This window comes from Rosa chinensis, chromosome 5, assembly GCF_002994745.2.
Source record: "Rosa chinensis cultivar Old Blush chromosome 5, RchiOBHm-V2, whole genome shotgun sequence".
In the NCBI taxonomy this organism is placed as follows: domain Eukaryota; kingdom Viridiplantae; phylum Streptophyta; class Magnoliopsida; order Rosales; family Rosaceae; genus Rosa; species Rosa chinensis.
In genome coordinates, this window is record NC_037092.1 from 63,947,000 (window position 1) to 63,966,793 (window position 19,794).

A 19,794-nucleotide genomic window follows, 5' to 3' on the forward strand; every position below is an offset into this window, starting at 1 on the left:
GTTTGCAACGAGGTTGAAACTCTCACTAACGTGACTGCTTGATTGGGAAGGGATATGATGAACTATGCCCACACGTTTCCATGACAAGTTCTGGATTTGCAATTGTCGCGGTTTATGTTGGAACCCATGAGAGTTAAGGGAAACCGCTGAACACCTGAAATCCAAGTTTGAGAGGAAGGACCTTGGGAGAACACGGTTTTGTCTAGATTTAGAACTTGTATACCTTGTTAATATATAAATGCTTAGGCATTTTTATAAAGTCAAAGATGCACTCCCATGGTAGTCCGTAGTCTTGGCCCTAAAAGGGATCCGTTTCGTCCCAAGGATGATGACGAAAACGTGTTAATAGCAAAAGTGCTTACCTGAATACAATATGCGCATTATTGTACTTATCACAATACAAGACCGGACACCTCAATTGTTATGAACTTGTTGGCTAGATATAGCCCCGCGCTAACGCAACATCATTGGACTGGTATAAAGATAATCTTTCGTTACTTAAAATGTACTATAGATATGAGCTTGTTCTACCCCTACAGAGAGAAAAGAATGACGTAAGAATGATAACGGATCTCATTAGCCCAAGAGGCGCCGTCCAAGATGCCATGACCGGCAAAGCTGCTACCGCCAAGGATGGCCGGCGTCATCCTCCTCCCTTACACCAAAACGATGGTGATGTTTGCTGATGCAGGGTATCTCTCTGACCCTCACAAAGGTCGCTCCCAAATGGGTTATGTCTTTACCATGGGAAGCACCGCGATATCTTGGAGGTCTACAATGTTGCTACTTCCTCGAATCATGCAGAGACTATTGCTCTACATGAAGCTATGCGTGAATGCATATGGCTAAGGTTCGTAATTAGACATATTCGAGGAACTTGTGGTTTGAAGTTTACCACAGATGAACCTACATGCATTTATGAGGATAATGCAGCTTATATTGAGCAAATGAAGTTAGGTTTCATCAAGGGCGACAACACCAAGCATATATCGCCTAAGATCTTTTACAATCAGCAACAACAATCACTTCTAAAGATTAAAGTGAATCAAATCCGATCAGAGGATAATGTAGCGGACTTATTCACTAAGTCGTTACCTAAATCGACCTTCGAGAAACATGTGAAGAGCTTCGGATTGAGAAAATTATCCGAACTCCCATGATTGTATCTATCAGGGGGAGATGTCAACATCAGGGGGAGGAATGATGTCTACATGATCGATCTCAAAGAGTGAATGACGTGTTGTGCTCTTTTTGTCCTTCAACTAGGGTTATTTTTGTCCTACAGGGTTTTTGTTACCTGACAAGGTTTTTAACGAGGCAACGATCAAAACGTCATCACCAAGTTTGAGCGGCACAAGGGGAGTGTTGAAGGATATCGACATTGAGTGTGCCTCTTCAAACTAGGGTTTAGTTCTAGAGTTGTAATAGGAGAGAAGGTCCTAGATTTCCTAAATATATTCGGATTCTATTTCTTTGTATGACAAAATTATGTACTTTGGAAATCCATATATAAAGGGCTCCTATTATCAATAATAGAACACACACAATTCTCCCATCTATTCTCTCTGCAATTCCATTTTCACTACAACAGATTTGGCATTAGTGTGTGCAGTCTTTTCCTTATAAATCAATATATGACTCTTTGTTGAAGGATGTCGACATAATGTGTGCCTCTACAAACTAGGGTTTAGAGTTGTAATAAGAATGTGTTCTAGGTATTCAATTGTAATCAGATTCTATTACCTTTTTGGGTACCTTGTAACTCCCTATTTAAAGGGCTCCTATTATCAATGATAACACACAATTCTATTCTCCTACAACACGTTATCAGCACGAGTTCTAACTCTAGCTTCAGAAAAGAAAAAAAAACCTAGAACTTCTTCTCTGCCGCAGCCTCCAGCTAACCCCCCCTCTGCAGCCTCCTGCCGGTCTCCCCTGCTACTCGCCCTGCAGCTCCGCACACCGGCCTCACCCCAGCACCCTAGCCACAGTCCACTGCAGCCCCTGCTGCCCGCACTGTCCCCTGGCGACCTGCTGCGCACCTGCCGCACGTCACCTACCGACCTACTACAGCCCGCCTAAAGCCCTCCAGCCGCCTCCACTGCAGCCCGCGCTGCCCAGTCCGCCTGCCCACTCGGCCCTGCACACATCCTGCCCACGCCCCGGTGCTGCTGCATCTTCCCTGCCAGCGACCAGTTCAGCCCTGCCCAGTCTGCCTGTCCACTCGGCCCTGCACACATCCTGCACACCTGACACCTGAAGCCGCGCAGCACCGGACGAAGAAGAAGACCGAAGGAAAAGAAAGAAAGAAAAAAAAAGAAGAAAAGCAAAGGGACCGGGCCGGCCCAGAGAGAAAAAAAAAAAAAAAAAAAAAAAGGGGGGAGAAGGGCTGGGCCGGAAAGAAAAAAAAAAAGGAGGAAGAAAGAAAGAAAAAGGAAGGGAGAAGGGTTGGGCCCGAAAAAAAAAGAAGAGAAAAAAAGAAAAAAAGGAAGGGAGAAGGGCAGCCCACCAACTGCCAATTTTCGACTAGATTCCAGCAATCCTAATTTAGCTACACGCCTGCATCAACACGCGCGTGTCTTCAAGCCAAGAACAATCACGTAAGTTTTTATAATTAAGGTTGCTGCTGTCTTGTATTTAAATTCCTTTTATTTTCTGCAAATATTGGAATATATGTTGCCAAATGATTTTGATATTTAACAAAGCGGAATTATGGGGATTCACGCTTAACGAACTAAGAGTGTTCGTATGAACTAAGAGTGTTCATAATTAAACGAACTAAGAGTGTTCGTGTGAACTAAGAGCGTTCACAATGCTTGGACTAAGAGCGTCCGTAAGCATCAAATTGTGACCATATTAAAACATCATTGTTTGGTCTAATCCAAAAGAGATTCTTGGAAATTGATTTCATGGTAGCATAGCTCGGAAATCTTATTGTTTTAGTTTTCGTGGAAATTTAACTCCGAAACTAATATATCTTCTCTTCTTATTTTCAGGATGTCGAATGAACCTAGACTCGACTTTCCCATGCTTGACTCAACAGGCTCGGATTACCACAGTTGGGTAACCGATGTTGAGAACCATCTCACTTCAAAGGGAATATTACCCATAATCCAGGCACCTAACCCGGATCTTGTGTTCAACTGAACATCTACAAAGCATGCTCAAGCAGTTATCTTGATGCGACGCCATATGGACAAGGCACTCAGATTGGAGTATATGTCGATCAAGAATGCAAGAGAGCTATGGGTAGCACTAGAAGAGCGCTTTGGAAATGTCCAAGATTCCCTCCTCCCTGACTTGAAGGTTCAATGGAACAACCTGCGCTTTGCTGATTTCAAGTCTGTTGCTGAATATAATTCAGAAGCTCTTCTCATACAGTCGATGTTGAAGTTTTGTGGACAACCTGTCACAGAGCAAGAGCTAATTGAGAAAACTCTCTCCACCTTCCCTGTTTCAGCCATTGTGGTATCAAAGTAATACCGTACTGAAGTCAATGCTGGACGGATCACGAGATTTCATCAGCTTATCAATATCATATCTGTAGCTGAGAAACATGATAACATACTCGTGAGGAATTATAATTCAAGGCCCATTGGAACTAAGAGCGTTCATGAGGCGAATTATAATGCACCCAAAGGAGGGCGCAAGGAGCGGTACCCTAAGAATGGAGGATATGAGGGACGTATGGGCCCATATAACCGCCCTAACCAGGAAGGAAACCGCAAGTTTGGTGTGGATACACGTGGTGGTAATGCCACACGTGGGAGAGGGGGTCGTGGTATCCCTAGCCATAATGGTGGCACCATGGGTCGTGGTGGTGGCACCAACTCTACTAGGGAACGCCCGCAACGTGCACAACGTGCACCTCAATTAAAAGGAGGCAACCACAATGATGAGTGTCATCGATGTGAATCAATTGAGCATTGGTTCAAGCAATGCAAGGCAAGCGAGGAACTAGCTTCAAGATACAAGGCATATAGGGACCTGAGGGAGCAAGAAGTGTACCTTGCAGAAGAAGAAGAAGATGGTGGAGATGTCAATCTCACCATAGAGGACTTCAAAGCTGAAGATGAATTGCACAAGGATGCAGCAGACTTTGATTAGATTAGTCCTTTTATTTTTCCAAGAACTTTTGTAATGGCAATTTGCCATAGTCAATAAATGACAATTGTATTAACTCTTTCTTATGCGGCGAACCCAATAAAATGTGATGTCTAGGAAAGTCATTGAGATTGTTGGTACTTAAGAGAGCCTCGCTCCACCAACGTCCCTCTCTACTTTCCTGGTCATATTTGATTGGAGTTACCAAACGGATAGAGTGACTACAATGTGTCTTACTTTGATTTTATTTTGGATTAGATTTTGGAAACTTTGATGTAATCATTGGCTATTAATAAAGTGCCAATTCTTTTACTTAATGTCTTGGACATACCTTAATTCGAACTTTATTATATAAGAGCCAATGGTTTTCATGTGGAAACACATTATGAGAATGGACAGAGTTCCTTTGCATCACCTCTAATGACTACAGACATAAACGAGTATTAGAGAAACTTATGTGTCGCTCTAGTGGGTTGTATGCAACCACTATTTGAGTTATTGAATCCAACTATGTCATGAGAGACGACTTATGGGATTTTGACACATATAGGCTTTGACATAATGATCCGTGTATTAAAGACTTTACACGGACATCCATTTTCAGAACGAAGAAAAGTAAGAATCAAGAATTGGTTCGAGGAGCTGCACATGCGCCTCATGGCGCCATGATTGTGCAAAGACAGGCCATACATGGCCAGTGCCGCCTACCCCCTGCGGCAAATACATGGCATTGACTCCATAAACTCCTCTCTCTACTTCTCAAGTCTATTGTGACATTATGGCTTAACCAAAACCTTCATTGGTTGATTATAAAGCCCATGTTTAGTTCTGTAAAGCCTGTTATTTAGGATTGAGACCATCCTATGCAAAGGAGATTGAGGAAATAATTCCATTCTTACAAAGAATCCAAGGGAATTCTATGGATTTGATCAACCAACTTGCGGACCGTATAGATGTTTTATGGTGTTGGTTGATACGCAAACACGTTGGTCACGTGTTGTGCCATTATCCACTCGTAATGCTGCTTATACTACACTCCTAGCACATAACATATGGCTACGGGCTCACTACCTAAATCATCTCATTCAGTCAATTTGACTTGATAATGCTAGAGAGTTTACATCGACAATTTTCGATGACTATTGCATATCATTGGGTATTGATATTAAGTATCATATCGCCATGTACACACCCAATTGGTCTCACGGAAAAGCCACCATTAAACGACTACGATGGTAGCTCGGACATTGGTAATGCGCACCAATATTTCTGCTTGGGTTATGCAATATCGCATGCAGCTATGCTAATTCGTCTACGACTCATAGCAGCCACTCAACTTTTATTTGCGTTACAGCTAGTGACTGGGTTCGAGTCTAATATCTCGTATTTATGCATATTTGAGTGTGCGGTTCATGTGCCAATTGCGCCGCCACAACGCATCAACATGAGTCATTGTAACGAATGCATATACATATATTTGTTGGACATGAGTCTCCAACTATAAGTCCGCTATGTAGAACCCTTGACAGGCGATCTCTATTTCGCTAGATTTGCGAATTGTCACTTTGATGAGACAGTCTTCCCGTCGTTAGGGGGAGATTAGAACGTCAATGTTCAACAGGAACGACAGGAATTGTCGTGGTCTGTCCCCACTATGTCTCATCTTGATCCCCTAAAAGTGACGAGATCACATATACCTGCTGCAAACATGCCTGCAAGGATTGATGTCCCCACAAGAGGACATGGTGCCACCCAGAGAAGATGGGTACTGCACCACTACCATGGATGGTAGTATGGTGACACCACAAATGTGGCATAATGGCGTCATAGGCCATGGGTTCCGCTAGAGAGAGTAGGAGACCCATAGGTTCGATGGATTCTCGCCTTAAGAAGAGAGCGAGTTTGGCACAACTTGATCCATTGATCATTGATACTCAAAATCCGTCTCATGAGAATATTTTGGATTGTGGTTATGTCCAAGAGACATCGTTGGGGGACGCCTCAATGTTAGAACCAATTCCTAAGAATATAGAGATCTCTACAAACTACACTAGTGTACATGAGGACGTGGAATTATTGAGACCAATGACATCGAACCTTACTCCATTGAAGAATGCCAACGTAGAGAAAATTGGCCTAAATGGAAAGATGCGATCCAGGTTGAATTGGATTCACTAACAAGAGGAAGGATTTCATGCCTGAGATGCCAACACCTCCTAACATAAAACCTATTGACATTAATAGGTCTTCGTTAGATAGCGTGATGAGAAAAAGAGATGGTAATCTCACCTTATGGCGCAAGGTTTCTCACAATGCCCTGGAATCGACTACGAGAAGACATATTCTCTCGTAATGGATGTCATTGCACTCCACTACCTTGTCAGTTTGGTAGTTTCCAAATAACTGAACATGCAGTTTACGAATGTGGTCACTACGTATCTCTATGGGGATCTAGATACGGAATATAATGAAGGTTCTTGTGGACTTCATTTACCCAAGTCAAGTGGCTCTAGACCACGGAGCGCATTTGCAACGAGGTTGAAATGCTCACTAAAATGACTACTTGATTGGGAAGGGATATGATGAACTATGCCCACGCGTTTCCATGACAAGTTCCGGATTTACAATTGTCGCGGTTTATGTTGATAAACATAATTGGAACCCTTGAGAGTTAAGGGAAACCGCTGAACACTTGAAATCCGAGTTTGAGAGGAATGACCTTGGGAGAACACAGTTTTGTCTAAATTTAGAACTTGTATACCGTGTCAAGAGACATTTTTGATAAAGTCAAAGATGCACCATGGTCGTCCGTAGTCTTGGCCCTAAAAGGGATCCGTTTCGTCCCAGGGATGATGACGAAGACGTGTTAATAGCGGAAGTGCTTACTTATGTACAATAGGCGCATTATTGTACTTAGCACAATACAAGACCGGACACCTCAATTATTATGAACTTGTTGGCTAGATATAGCCCTGTGCCAACGCAACTCCATTAGATTGGTATAAAGACAATCTTTCGATATTTGAGAGGTACGATTGATATGGGCTTGTTCTATCCCTACAGAGAAAAGAGATAACGAAAGTGTGGGATCGGACCCCACAAGGCAAAATGCCACATTCCGTGCTCCTCCTCCCCTCCATCAAAATGACAACAAGCATTTCTAAATATTGAAGTGAACCAAATCCGATCAGAGGATAATGTAGCGGACTTATTTATTAAGTCGTTACCAAAATCCACATTCGAGAAACATGTGAAGAACATCGGATTGAAAAAGTTATCCGAACTCCCATGATTGTAGCAATCAGGGGGAGATATTGACATTAGGGGGAGGCATGATGTCTACATGTTCGATCTCGAAGAGTGAAGGACGTGTTGTGCTCTTTTTATCCTTCGACCAGGGTTATTTTTGTCCCCTAGGGTTTTTGTTACTTGGCAAGGTTTTTAACGAGGCAACAATCAAAGCGTCATCACAAAGTTTGAGCGGCACAAGGGGGAGTGTTGAAGGATGTCGACATAATGTGTGCATCTACAAACTAGGGTTTAGAATTGTAATAGGAATGTGTTCTAGGTATTCAATTGTAATCAGATTCTATTACCTTTTTGGGTACCTTGTAACTCCTTATTTAAAGGGCTCCTATTATCAATGATAACACACAATTCTATTCTCCTACAACAATCTTCACTTTTTCGATCCAAGACTACTTGGCTGTAATGCAAGCCACCCCAACTTATGGTGTATCACTAGGCAGTTATGGTTGGAACTTGGAGACGTCTAGCCTACCCTAGAACCCTTTTTTTTTTTTTTTTTTTTTTTAAATGAGGCTGGTGTGGCTGCCATCAAGTCTTAATTAATGAAACAGCAGAATACAAGGAGAAGATGTAGAGCCTGGACTCTAAATTATAATAAGTATAGAGAGAACATCCTGAAATAATACCAAAAGTCTCTACAATTATTTTTTGTTGAATTGTTTAAGCTTTGAGAAGAGTGTTAAAAAAAAAACTGAAAATGAAGGTTAAAAATCGAAAGTTTTGGATCCGTCAAGCCTTCAATTAACCTTGCAAGTGTAAATAGAAAAACTCCTTTGTATCGATCAACAGACTCAAACGACTCCTGTGATTTGTGGAAGATGCATTGCCAAAACATGTGAAGCCTTCGAGGCCCATTAACACGAAGCGAGGATCTTGTGCATTTCTTTAGTGGATCTCCAAGAAAGAGACTACTGTTACAGAAGGTGAAAGAAGCATATTGGGAATTGGTTAATAAGAAAAGGGGAAAGAATAGCTTTGAAGAGTGTCATGATTTTCACGGTGGAGTGGGGAAGGGGAGGTTGCATTTATTTAAGGTCTGGGGTTGCATTTATTTAAGGTTTGGCATGCGCCTAACGTAAGTCTGCAATAATGTCCAAGGGCGGTGAAAGAAACAAAAGCTGAGCCTGAGGCTACCCACTATAATGACACACATCATGAGCTATGTATGGCAATGTGTCCTTTGCTGCTCCTCCAAGCTAAGAAACCTGCTTGCACCTCCCATTACTCACTCTTTGTACAAACTTAACGTAGTTTATCGATCACTGTTTGTTAAATGATATGTCAGAATATACTTTTGGTTATAAATAGATAAATCTTTAAGTTAATTCATATTTGAATAAATGAAACACTGTCACATCATTTGCTAAACAAAATTTTAGAAATATAACGACGTGTAATGAAATTGTTGTTACATGAAAACGGACCATGAAACACTATCAATGCGTGTTTTCAATGCATTGTACTTGTAGTGCATTGGAATGCAACTTTAAATGATAGATTATAGGTTTGTTGATATCCTGTTATGAAAAACAGAGGAATGAAGAAGATGATAGATCGTTTTCCTAGTCCCCACTCGTGTATGTGTTTAATTAAGGCACTCAAGCAGATGACACATGATTTAGAGAAAAGTATAGTGAACATAATAAGCCTGCCAACAAAACTAAATGACAATCATACCCTGATAAAACATTTGACTGCACTAATTGGTCCATAAATAATTGCATATAAATGGGGCATTGAATAGGAGAAAGTGGAATTGCCCTCCAGTAGCTAGCTTGCAAATTAACCTCTCAATGAAGATTATGATCCTTAAAAAATTGAACTTTCTAAAGATATGTTGGTGGAATTTACAAATTTCCATCATTCTGTTCCCTCCTCCTCACCCTCTTTTTCATCACCAAAATGATAGTCCAAGCAACAGCCACTTCCCTCAACCTTATAAAAAGCCATACTAATGCTCCCAAAAGTTTCACAAGAAAACTACTACAACATTAGCTTCCAAGACATTCAAGAGTTAGAAAGTGAGAATGGCTTCCATTTTTCCATTATTTCTCTTGTTCTCTTCTCTCACCCTTCTCTCCATTGCTGGTGCTCAGGAAAGAGCTCCTCATGGACTAGCCAAAGAGAACCCAATGGCATTTTCGCCAACAGCATATGATTTTTTTCATCCAAACTCAAAAAACCCAGTTGCTAAAGACCCGTGTGTTGCTTCCAAATGCTCGCCATTGCCTATTGCAGCCCATGTCGAAGCAACTGAAGGTCATGAGAGCAGATTTTCTGGCTCACAGAATGGCAAGACAAGGGTTGGAGCTGGTGGCATTGCAGGCATTGTGTTCGGTTTAGGATTTGTGGTGTTTCTGGCTATGGGCGTTTACTATGTGATTGTCGCACGCAGAACAAAAATGACTCGGGCTAATACTGTTAAACCTGATGTATGAGGTTTCATAACTTGGACAAGCCATCTACTGTTGCCCTTTCATCTTTGTTTTATTGTAGTAAAACCAGATTATGTAGTGTGCATCTATAATTCATTACGTAGTTGCATGGTATTTATGAGTATTACCTATGATTTACAATCAAATTTGCACAGATTTCAGCATATATATATGATTACTAATGTAGTCTTCAGCATGAAACCTAACTCCATAGTGGTTACAAATACCATCACTCGCTTGAACCAAACTCTTAACCAAACTAACCGCCTCTTTCCACAGATAATGGATAATAGAGACATCGATCTCAGTATACATCTTACTATCTTGTTGAAAATGAAAGAAGTTCATGTTTAACTATATGACACTGACACCATTTGGTGAACGAGTTTGAAGCAGACAAAAGGTACTCCTGAAATGGCATCCTTGAGATTGAATTCTCCTTTTTCAAATGAACTGAACAAAAGGTGCCATAACAGCAGAAAGGAATGTGAGAATATTACAACTAGGGATTTTGTTTATATATTGAGGGGATATAGCAGAATTGTAATTCCAGCCAAAATCCAGGGGCAAAACCGTCAATTCTTATCCCTAATGAACAATTGAAAATAGTGAACTCATCTTTAGTATGTGTAGTAATGACAATAAGGCTAAATAGATGGTAGAAAGTGGGACAATAGGCGGGCTGTGTTCGACCGGTATTCAGGGAAAGACTGGAGAGGATAAAAAACAAACTCTTATGGTGAATGAAAAACTACTTGAGCTAGAAGCCCCCGACAGTTTTGTTCTTTCGGAAAGTACCAATCGCACTCTTTCGTGAATGAAAAACTAGACTAATGTAAACAAAGAACATCACAGAGAGGATAAAGCTGAGTTGCAATCAAGTCCCATTTGAGGCATTCATAGCAGTAAGCAGACAATTACATCTTCAGTTATGGAGTGACCTCCAATGGTGATGGATATGTTTGCCAGTTTGAGCTGAAACGATTCTGGTCCCCAGTACTGTTTTTCATCTTTGGTCTTAAGTCTAGAAGATATTTTATCATGTAAGAACAAGACGCGAATATTCATTCATGCAAAATTTTAAACAAGAAACTAGGTTGCTGGCAATATGATTATGTCTTTGCATCATGGCCAAGGTGCAAGCCGTTCTGATTTCTCAAATATGTAAAATGATACAATTGTAGACAAGTTATAAAGGTCACAGAATCAGACTGCCGTACTTTGTAGACATGTAGATTTACTCAAATAAATCTACCATCCAGATGAACTAAGGGACTCAATCACTGGTCGAAATGTCTGGTCCACAGCCTTGTTCCAGAGGTGCGCAAACTCTGAGCGATATTTCCTTCCAAATATGGGCTCTCTCATCTGTAGAATTTTAAAACCAGGAACTATTAATATTTAATAAGCACTGTATAGCCAAGTACCCAGTAACTTATTTAACCTTCATTGTACATTTGTATGCTACACATGCTTGATTGGTAAGTTCAGTAAAGTTCACTGCTACTTGTTTAATGTGAGAATATCTAGTAACAGAGCCTAATAAGCAAAGTTCACAGAAGTCCATAACATGAAGGCACAACCTCAGTAGAAAGTTTCTGAATATATTAGTTCAGAGATATATGAAAGTTCAAATTTGATATTGCATTAATGTCGTTTCCTCGTGTATTTAAGGTTTGACTAGAGGTTAGATGTATCTACGACCGTACTTCAAATAACAAGCAACCATATATATCTGCATTAAGTTTTCTTTTCTGTTTAACCAAACATATTTCTTTAATAACCAGCCCAGCCTCTTGGCAAATCACACTTGGGTATCTTTATTAGCCATTACTGTTAAACTACGAAATGTCTTAGAAAGACTGGAAAACCCATATCAGCAACCATTCCAGACCCTAAATTCTGATAAAGTGGTGTACATAGAAAATTGTTCAAATGCAACCATGTGAAAGAATTAGAGCAGTGCATGAAACAGAACAAGTGTTCCAAACTTCCAGCCAAAACGCCCTAGCTATTCTACTCTTAATATGTCCTGTTGGGATTAAAGCTCAATAGAACTACCCTACCCTGAAGGCTGAAAGTCTGAAACAATAAATTTTACAACAAAATGTAGTTCTCTATGGTATGGTGATCATAGTTGAGCTTATTCATATCAGCAACGATTCAGTAATCCTCATACAAGTTTCCGGACAAATCAAAGACAGAAAACTGATCGAAATCACTGCTCAAAATGAAGAATACCAATCGTTTTCTTTTGCATTTTCATACCTAACGAACATTAACCACCAACTAACTCAGTTCCCTTTTACTGAAACCAGTGGGAATAAATCACCATTATCATGAGTCCTTCATCTTAAATCGACACTAAATTAGAAAACCAAAAGCCTTTTTCTAACAAAATGAGCCAGTCATAGAGATTCAAAAAATTCTGATCAGACATAATAATCTGGTCAATTGGGTAAAAAGTTCAAATCTTGATAAAAAAAAAAAAAGTTGGTTATGAACAACATGAACCCTGATTCTAACACAAACCAGAAATGAAACGATAGAGCACAAAGCTAAAGTTAGGGTTTCAGTCACCACCAAAACGGTGCGTAAAGCATCAAATTGAATACAAAGTTTGGGAATTACCTGAGATCGGGCAACGGATTCAGGTTGGGTACCAGAAATGGAGTTGTAGATGCTTCGTCGCTGCTCAAAGACAACGATTCCGGTGAGTATGCTTCCGAGTGCGGCGCCCAATAGACGCTCCTGCATCATCATCATCATCAAATTTAGTTCATAGAATTTGGTTTTTAGGGATTTCGGATTGAGTTGATAGTGAAAATGCACGAACCAAATTGAAGAAGGAGTAATTTTGGGTTGGAATTTTTACCTGAGCAAGAACGCTTATCATGGCTGTCAGATTAATGCTCTCTGCAAATGGCTCCCTATTCTTTTAACCTCGCTGCTAGAAAGAGGACCCAACTTGGGCTTGGTTTTGTTCATTTGTTGGATCAAATCTATGGGAAGGCCCAGCATAACAGTATATTCTTCGAAACGAGGACATGAAACTTTTGAAGCTTCTCTTTTTTTTTATTTTGGTCTGAACTCTTTTTTTTATTTTTATTAAATAATAAGTTCATTATTACGTCATTACTACAAGAAGTCATCGTAACTAGTATGATTGTACGAGCAATATAATCATGATCCATTAACGACTTTACTCATAATAAATGTCAAATCATCGAGTCTAAACATAATTTTCTAACCTCAAGAGGACAACAATGAAGTTAATAAATTTCTAGTAAACTGTTAGGCTAGAAAGATGTCATTAACGACTTTACTCATAACAAACGTCAAATCATCTAGTCTAAACATAATTTTCTAACTTCAAGAGGACAACAATGAAGTTATTAAATTTCCAGTAAACTGTGAGGCTAGAAAGATGGTCATGTAGATTATGGAAACTCTGAATCCAACAAAGTGCGGTGAAGCTCAACATCATCTTGTTGAAGAAGATGAACTAGAACGGAAGAATCAGAATCAACTTCTAGTCGAGAGATCTAAGGTAAGATAGCTTTAACCCATGGTACAAACCCCAGGTTTTAGCTTGTAATACTTTTCCAAAAGCAATTTTTCAGCTTTAACCCATAGCTAATCGATACTTTATACCTTTTTTTTGAATGCTTTATTGTGTAATTACTCAAGATAGCGATTGTAAGTTGGTGCTACAACATTGATCTTGAATAAGGTTTTGTACTATTTTGGTAGAATTGACGCAAACATTTAGCTTTTATGACCAGAAAATACAAGGGTTTCCTAGCATACATGGTCCCCACTTGAGACCAAAATACCTCATCTTTCAACATCTCAACTTGAGGAGAGGCGCTTGCATGTGAACCCCTCCCAAAGGTCGCAGCCAGTGTCATGTGAATGTCCCTAATAAGACTTTTTGGACCATTTTAGACAATGACTTGGTACCCAAAAGTCCAGCTCTCTAGCCTCCCTCCTCACTAGTACTTCCCATGTAAATCCCTATTTGCTGCATCAATAAATAACAATGCGGCAAGCTTGACAGAACATGAAGAAGTAACAAGAAAGAGAGGTATTCAGAGAAATAAATACATGAAGAAGATTGAAAAGAAGTTCATTGATTAGATCTGAATTACCCAAAATAAAATAAAAAGACAAAAGACAAGGAACTCATTGCTTATGATTGCTTGTTTGTTGGTGGAAGGTTTAAATCATTGTCCATATATAATGTACAAGTTTCTGTTTTAATATTTTGCATTGTGGTGCGCAAAGTCATAACAATGATTAGGTAGTTTTATTTGGCAAAACCATTATTAGGTTGTTGGAGCATAGAATCCCTATATTTGTCACCATTATTAATCTGAAAAATTCTTCAATGCAACGGCGATGCAAATGTACCAACGGATTCAGCAGATCTCAACCGTTGATATTTATAAGCAATTTTTTTTAATAACAAAAAAATATACTTGATGAGTTGATGTAATTTAGCAGTCCATTTATGTTGGTGTAAGTGTCCGTTGATACACCGAATACTCTCTCAATTAATCTTACTTCATATTCTTTATTTTCAACCCTTGGGGTTGAGATTGAGGTTAGTTCATGCAGTGAGCGAAAATGAATTGAGATGGGACTAGAATATGTCAGAAACTCGATCATCTTGTATGTAAAACAAATTTATAAAAAAATTCTTCACATTCTTTTTTTGAACCTAATTTGCTGTCAAAATTACTTTTGGAAAGTTTAAGATTTTGAGACGGGATTTATGGCACTGGCACTGAGACAATAATTCACAATCCAGAAGTAAAAACTAATAATAATTATAATATTCTCCGATACTCATAATTGAATAGGCCACAGGGCAACACCCGGATGTGAAGAGGTCAGAAATCAAAAGGGCATTTCAAGACAACTATTTTTTTTTTTTTGAGAGTCATAGGAACATCCGGACCCTACTAGGAAGATCTTATGCGCCATTTATTATGTGTTTGTCTTTGGCTGCTTTCTTCTGGGAACCAGTCTTTGTTTTCAATGCCAACAACCTGCAAAAGGGTCCTCTACAATCTGTGCAACAAAACAAGTCTCTTCGGTAAGCTGAAAGCCCCAACAGGAAAGCTGCTTTCTTCATAATTCAAAAGCTCCATTCTTGCAGGGCATGCTCAGCTTTATTCTCTCTCTCTCTCTCTCTCTCTCTCTCTCTAGACTTGCATATATACAAGTTCTGACATTGTATAGCTCAGGACCATTAGAAGCTGTGTTGAATCAATTTCTAGGATTTAAGAACTTTGACTGGGTAATGAGAACTTGTAGCTGTAGGTAGCTGTCTGTCTAAACTTTTTCTGTGTCTTCTCTGTGGTTGTGCTGGTGTTCTACTTTTCTTGAGAAATAATTAAAAACCCAGATAAGTTTCAAGATTCGAAGCTGTTTTCTTTAAGAATCCTAGATCTTTTCTGAGCAAGAAAAGTAAAATATCTATGAGAAAAGTTACCTTTTTTCAAGGTAAAAGGGTAAAACTAGTGGTTAAAGTAGACTTGGGATTCACAATACAAGTAGGTGATTGACAAAGTTACTGTGTCTGGGTTTTGAGACCTCACCAGTTTCAAACTCATTTCCTGTGGATGTTCTGGCATTCATTATTCTGGGATTCAGGCTCAGTCTTTGAGATTCCCAGGGAATCTCTTGGGATTTGGACTTGGATTTTTCTTACAAATTTGGAATTGTGGGGATTTTAGCCGTTAAACAAGGCCAATGATGGACAAGTCAATTTCAACAAAGACAGCCTGTTGTGTCGGTTCTATGGGGTTCTTCCTTCTCTTTTTATCCCCATTCTCTTTTGCCCTTTCTGAAATTCAAGTCTCAAGAAGAATCTGAATTGTTTGATATATATACTTGATTTTTAATTTGTTTGGTTCCTATCTTGTGTAGTTTGAAATCATCAAGGGTATTTGAGAAGGGGGTCTAATGCCATATTGGTTCTGGGGAGCTTCAATGGGTTGATGCTTATTGACAATGCGCTTGTTCTGGTGGCAGCAGTTGCCTCTGCTTATACTCATTCAACTTTTACAACCCAGCAGAACAAGTTACAAAATATACGGTACTCTCTCTTTCTCTCTCTCTCTCTACTTATTAGAATGCGTTCACAATAATTAGCAAACTCATTCTTCATATTGTTGTTGCTATGAATATGTACATGGTGATTGAAAATGTCTTGGATTTGGGGCCTTATAGAGCCACAAGTTTGGAGTTTCCCAGATTCAACGAGGTTCCAAGTGTATGAGTATGGTTAGAATACTCGTTAGATTTCCCTTTTTGAACAGTTATATTGTAATTTTCTTTTCAAGACCAGTGCAGCAATTCCTATCTAGTTTATTTTGCTGGCCAAAAATTATAGGTTTTTGGGGTAGTAATTTATCTTTCCTTGATTATGTTTGTAGTTGCTGTAGAAGAATACTGACTTTTTGTTCTTTTTACTTTTTCTGAAACCTGTAGCTGAAGCTTTACTGACCTTCAAGAGCAGGGTTGGAAGTCCTGAACTCTCCGGTGGTCAGATTGGAAAATATCCGTGTCTAAAGCAATGGACATTTCTCAAATATTATAAACTGAAGGACCCTTGTGTTCCTTTGTAAGCTCTCTCTCTCTCTCTCAAGTTATTGTATTGCATTAAATATCAACATCATTGGATGTAACACGTGTTACCAACTTCACCTGGTTTGTGATAGATGCTAGTTTTTATGAACAGGCTCCTTGAGTCCTTAGGACCTGTATATTTTGGTGGTAATGTTCAATCATGTGATTCCGATTCTTACTTCAAGAATCCATTTTATGTATCATGTTTTACTAGTTACCTGGAACAAGGTTTAGGCAGGTTGTGGTGCGCTACATTGTATCTGAGGATACAAAAGTTCTCGTTTTGGTACATATGAAGTTTCTGACATCTTCAAATGATTACCAAAGAATAATATTCAGACAAGTACCATTTAACTTGGCGTAGAAGTGTAATACAAGTAGGTTATATTCATAGTAATTTTTGTTTTTTTTACTCTGTTCATCTTTTTATCACTCAGCGGCACATTTCCTGGTATCTCTTCAATTCCCCTGCGGTCTAACAGAGTCAACTTAGCACCATTTGCTCCAAGCCTTTTCATGTCACAATCTTCAATTGATGTACAAAAAGAACTCCATAAACCAAGAAACAGAAGGATAGCAGACATAGTTGATGGGGACAGCAGTGTTCCAACATTCACACCTGTACAAGAAGCTGGTGATAAAAAACCAAAACAGAAAGTTGCAGCCATCATTGGTGGAGTTGCTGCTGCTTTTCTTGTGGTTATTGTAGTGATACTAGTTTACATCTACTTGACGCGTGTCAAAAGAGTCGTCAGGCGAACATCTGATACATCATCTTCTACACCATCCCCCCATGGTAAGTTAGCTATGGGTTTTCTTTTGGCTTCGTTTCTAAGTTGTACATGATTAATTGCACACTGTTAAGGCTGTGATATAGCTTGCTGTGTAGTTAAGTAAATGAGTTTCTTCTTTCTTTTCACTTCTTTCAGTTGAATGGACAAGAGGGGACACATCCCCCTACGCCGTTGCTTTATCTCCATATGATACACACAACTTGAGGCAACTGTCAATATTGGAACTAGAGCAAGCTACTAGCAATTTCAATGAAAATAATATCATAGGCCAAGGTAGATTTGGTTTGGTCTACAAGGGATTGCTCCAAGATGGATCTATTGTGGCTATCAAGAGACGCCTACATGCTCCGACTCAGTATTTTTTTCAAGAGGTAAACAAGTCAGCAATCATTTCTTCAGTCAACCTTGACTTTCTTTGTGAGGCAGTGTCTAGACCCTCTTTTGATGGGCGTTCTTCTTAGTATCTTCTTTTGTCTCGATCAAATATAGGTGAAGCACATAGCTCGTGTGAACCACGTGCATATTCTCAGGCTCATTGGTTATTGTCAAGATACAAGTCAACAGTTACTTGTCTATGACTATCTTCCAAATGGAAATGTTGGGAATCATCTATATGGTACTCTCTCACTCACTCATTCATTCATGCACACTCACCTCTATCTCTATCATTCCCTCTGACCATATAGTTATGCAGATGCTGAAGGTTTGCCTAATGGAAAGCTCGGTTTATGGCAAAGGTTATCGGTTGCTTTGGGAGCAGCCAAAGGTACATCAGCTGGTTCAACTTCTAGTGCAAGCCTTAATTTTTCTTCTGCATAAAAATATACTTTCATTTTGCACCAGGACTTGCACATCTTCATAGTTTGGTACCTCCTCTCCTGCACATGAATTTCAGGACAAGCAATGTTCTTTTGGATGATAACTTTACACCCAAGGTGTCTGATTATGGATTAACCAGACTGCTAAATAAGGGTCACTATGCTGGATCATCTTCAGCCATAGACTGCTTTCTTGACCCAGAGTATGTAATCTCTCTTCAGTCCACTAAATTTTGTGTGCTACAAGATAGAATGCAGATATCATCTCCCTGTATCTGCAATGTTATTTCTACTAGTGGTCCAGATCAGTTGATGTGCAATAATGGCCTGCAAGGAAAACAAGAGTAAGAGTCCTCCTCCACTAGCTTACTCACCAAAGATTCTTGCAGGTCATTTTCGCATGCCAAGTGATTTGATTAGTCCTCCTCCACTAACATTGATCTTGATCACTTCACTGCAAGTCACCATCTAAGTAATGCATAACTCTAATACTGATACTACAGGAAGTGATTTCATGTGGATACTCCTCGGATCTAATGAGCTTCTCCTTGTTCCACTTTTTTTTGTAAATTTGCACATCCCTAACAGATCTTATATGGAGTTCAATAATGTTACTTAATTGGCACTCAGTTGATCTTAAGCTGTCAGCATTTGATTTTATTATGCTATTATTGCTTAAGTTTCTAAACCTACATTGAATAGCTAGTGACAATCTAAGTTCTTGAAACCAAAATTACTTTGAGTTTTGAGTTGAATATCCATCTAAAAAGAGATATCTACAGACTTTATGTTTAATGGCTGAATTTGTTACTGATGACTAATCTAATCCTTTTTCCTAAAGGTTAGATTCATCGAAGAAATTTTCAGAAAGAGGTGATGTGTACAGTTTTGGGGTCTTCTTACTGGAATTGATCAGCGGACGTGAAGCAAATGGCAGAAACCAGTTAAATTTGGGGGATAATTTATTATTGCAGGTAATATTACAGCAGTCTTTTCATAATAGCCACTATTAGTGGCAACCTATATGTCTCAGTTTATGCATATACTACTGGATGCATTACATTTTTACAATTTGCATATGTAATATTAATGTGAAGGAGAGAAAGTAACTAGGTGAAGTGCAGCTATATGTGTTCTTTTATTTAATTATTTTCAAACCTTTCGGTTCTTACAAGTTTGTGTATGCATATTGAAGGCGAAGGATTGTGAGGATTTGGACAGATTTGTTGATAAAACATTAGGAGACTATACAATGCAAGCTGCAACAAAACAGATGATGGAGTTAGCATTGATGTGTATAGAGGCTAGTGAACAAAGACCACACATGAAGACTGTTGTTCAAGTGCTCGAACGGATTCAAGCGAAAGAAATTAGCCATTTTCACATCGAAGTCGAGGAGATAGGTGCTGTGACTCTTGGTAGTGAACTTTTCAAATGAGTGCCCTCTGTAACAGTCATCTTTTCATTCTTTTATAGATTTGATTGGTTTTTAAGTAGTTACAGAAGAGAAATAGATTATATAAAAGCATTCTTGAAGTATATAAATCAATGAAAATGGTACAGATTGATGGGATTATCTGCCTCTGCTATTTAAGACTCTTTTTGGGGTTAATGTACAAGTTTTACCACAATTTCTAAAATATGTAAATATGCAGGGAAAAGCTTTTGACTTGCTGGGAAAACTCATAACTGTTT

General features: G+C 39.2%; 3 protein-coding genes across 6 annotated transcripts; 2 read left to right on the forward strand and 1 right to left on the reverse strand.

The window, feature by feature from the left end:
* Positions 1-9,369: 9,369 nt before the first annotated feature.
* LOC112167335 lies at positions 9,370-9,887 on the forward strand. The gene has a single exon (XM_024304348.2). The coding sequence runs from the start codon at positions 9,441-9,443 to the stop codon at positions 9,849-9,851; it is 411 nt and encodes a 136-aa protein (XP_024160116.1). The 5' UTR covers positions 9,370-9,440; the 3' UTR covers positions 9,852-9,887.
* Positions 9,888-10,817: 930 nt separating this feature from the next.
* On the reverse strand, positions 10,818-12,866 carry LOC112166000. The gene is made up of 3 exons (XM_024302741.2): positions 12,724-12,866; positions 12,480-12,599; positions 10,818-11,216 (listed from the first exon to the last, which is right to left on the reverse strand). The coding sequence occupies exons 1-3, from the start codon at positions 12,742-12,744 to the stop codon at positions 11,100-11,102; spliced, it is 258 nt and encodes an 85-aa protein (XP_024158509.1). The 5' UTR covers positions 12,745-12,866; the 3' UTR covers positions 10,818-11,099.
* Positions 12,867-14,734: 1,868 nt separating this feature from the next.
* Positions 14,735-19,749, forward strand: LOC112202231 (probable serine/threonine-protein kinase PBL28). Of its 4 annotated transcripts, none has more exons than XM_024343178.2 (10): positions 14,738-15,661; positions 15,786-15,954; positions 16,350-16,482; positions 16,925-17,283; positions 17,417-17,652; positions 17,771-17,897; positions 17,976-18,047; positions 18,125-18,302; positions 18,941-19,073; positions 19,295-19,747. In XM_024343178.2, exons 2-10 carry the CDS (start codon positions 15,870-15,872, stop codon positions 19,535-19,537), a joined length of 1,566 nt encoding a protein of 521 aa, XP_024198946.1. In that variant the 5' UTR covers positions 14,738-15,661; positions 15,786-15,869; the 3' UTR covers positions 19,538-19,747. The 4 variants fall into 4 exon arrangements, 3 of the variants coding, with proteins under 3 accessions (XP_040375710.1, XP_024198946.1, XP_024198945.1); XM_024343177.2 differs by having other exon boundaries at positions 14,738-14,949; XR_005810945.1 differs by having other exon boundaries at positions 14,735-15,954; positions 18,946-19,073; positions 19,295-19,430.
* The last annotated feature ends 45 nt before the right edge of the window (positions 19,750-19,794 follow it).

Bases quoted from the DNA above. Each gene is read 5' to 3' on its own strand.
- LOC112167335 (XM_024304348.2), top strand. From the start codon at position 9,441: ATGGCTTCCATTTTTCCATTATTTCTCTTGTTCTCTTCTCTCACCCTT.
- LOC112166000 (XM_024302741.2), bottom strand. From the start codon at position 12,744: ATGATAAGCGTTCTTGCTCAG. The intron at 12,600-12,723 runs GTAAAAATTCCA...ATGATGATGCAG, and splicing joins TGATAAGCGTTCTTGCTCAG to GAGCGTCTATTGGGCGCCGC. The intron at 11,217-12,479 runs GTAATTCCCAAA...AAAATTCTACAG, and splicing joins AATCCGTTGCCCGATCTCAG to ATGAGAGAGCCCATATTTGG.
- LOC112202231 (XM_024343178.2), top strand. From the start codon at position 15,870: ATGCGCTTGTTCTGGTGGCAGCAGTTGCCTCTGCTTATACTCATTCAA. The intron at 17,284-17,416 runs GTAAGTTAGCTA...CACTTCTTTCAG, and splicing joins TTCTACACCATCCCCCCATG to TTGAATGGACAAGAGGGGAC. The intron at 17,653-17,770 runs GTAAACAAGTCA...GATCAAATATAG, and splicing joins CTCAGTATTTTTTTCAAGAG to GTGAAGCACATAGCTCGTGT.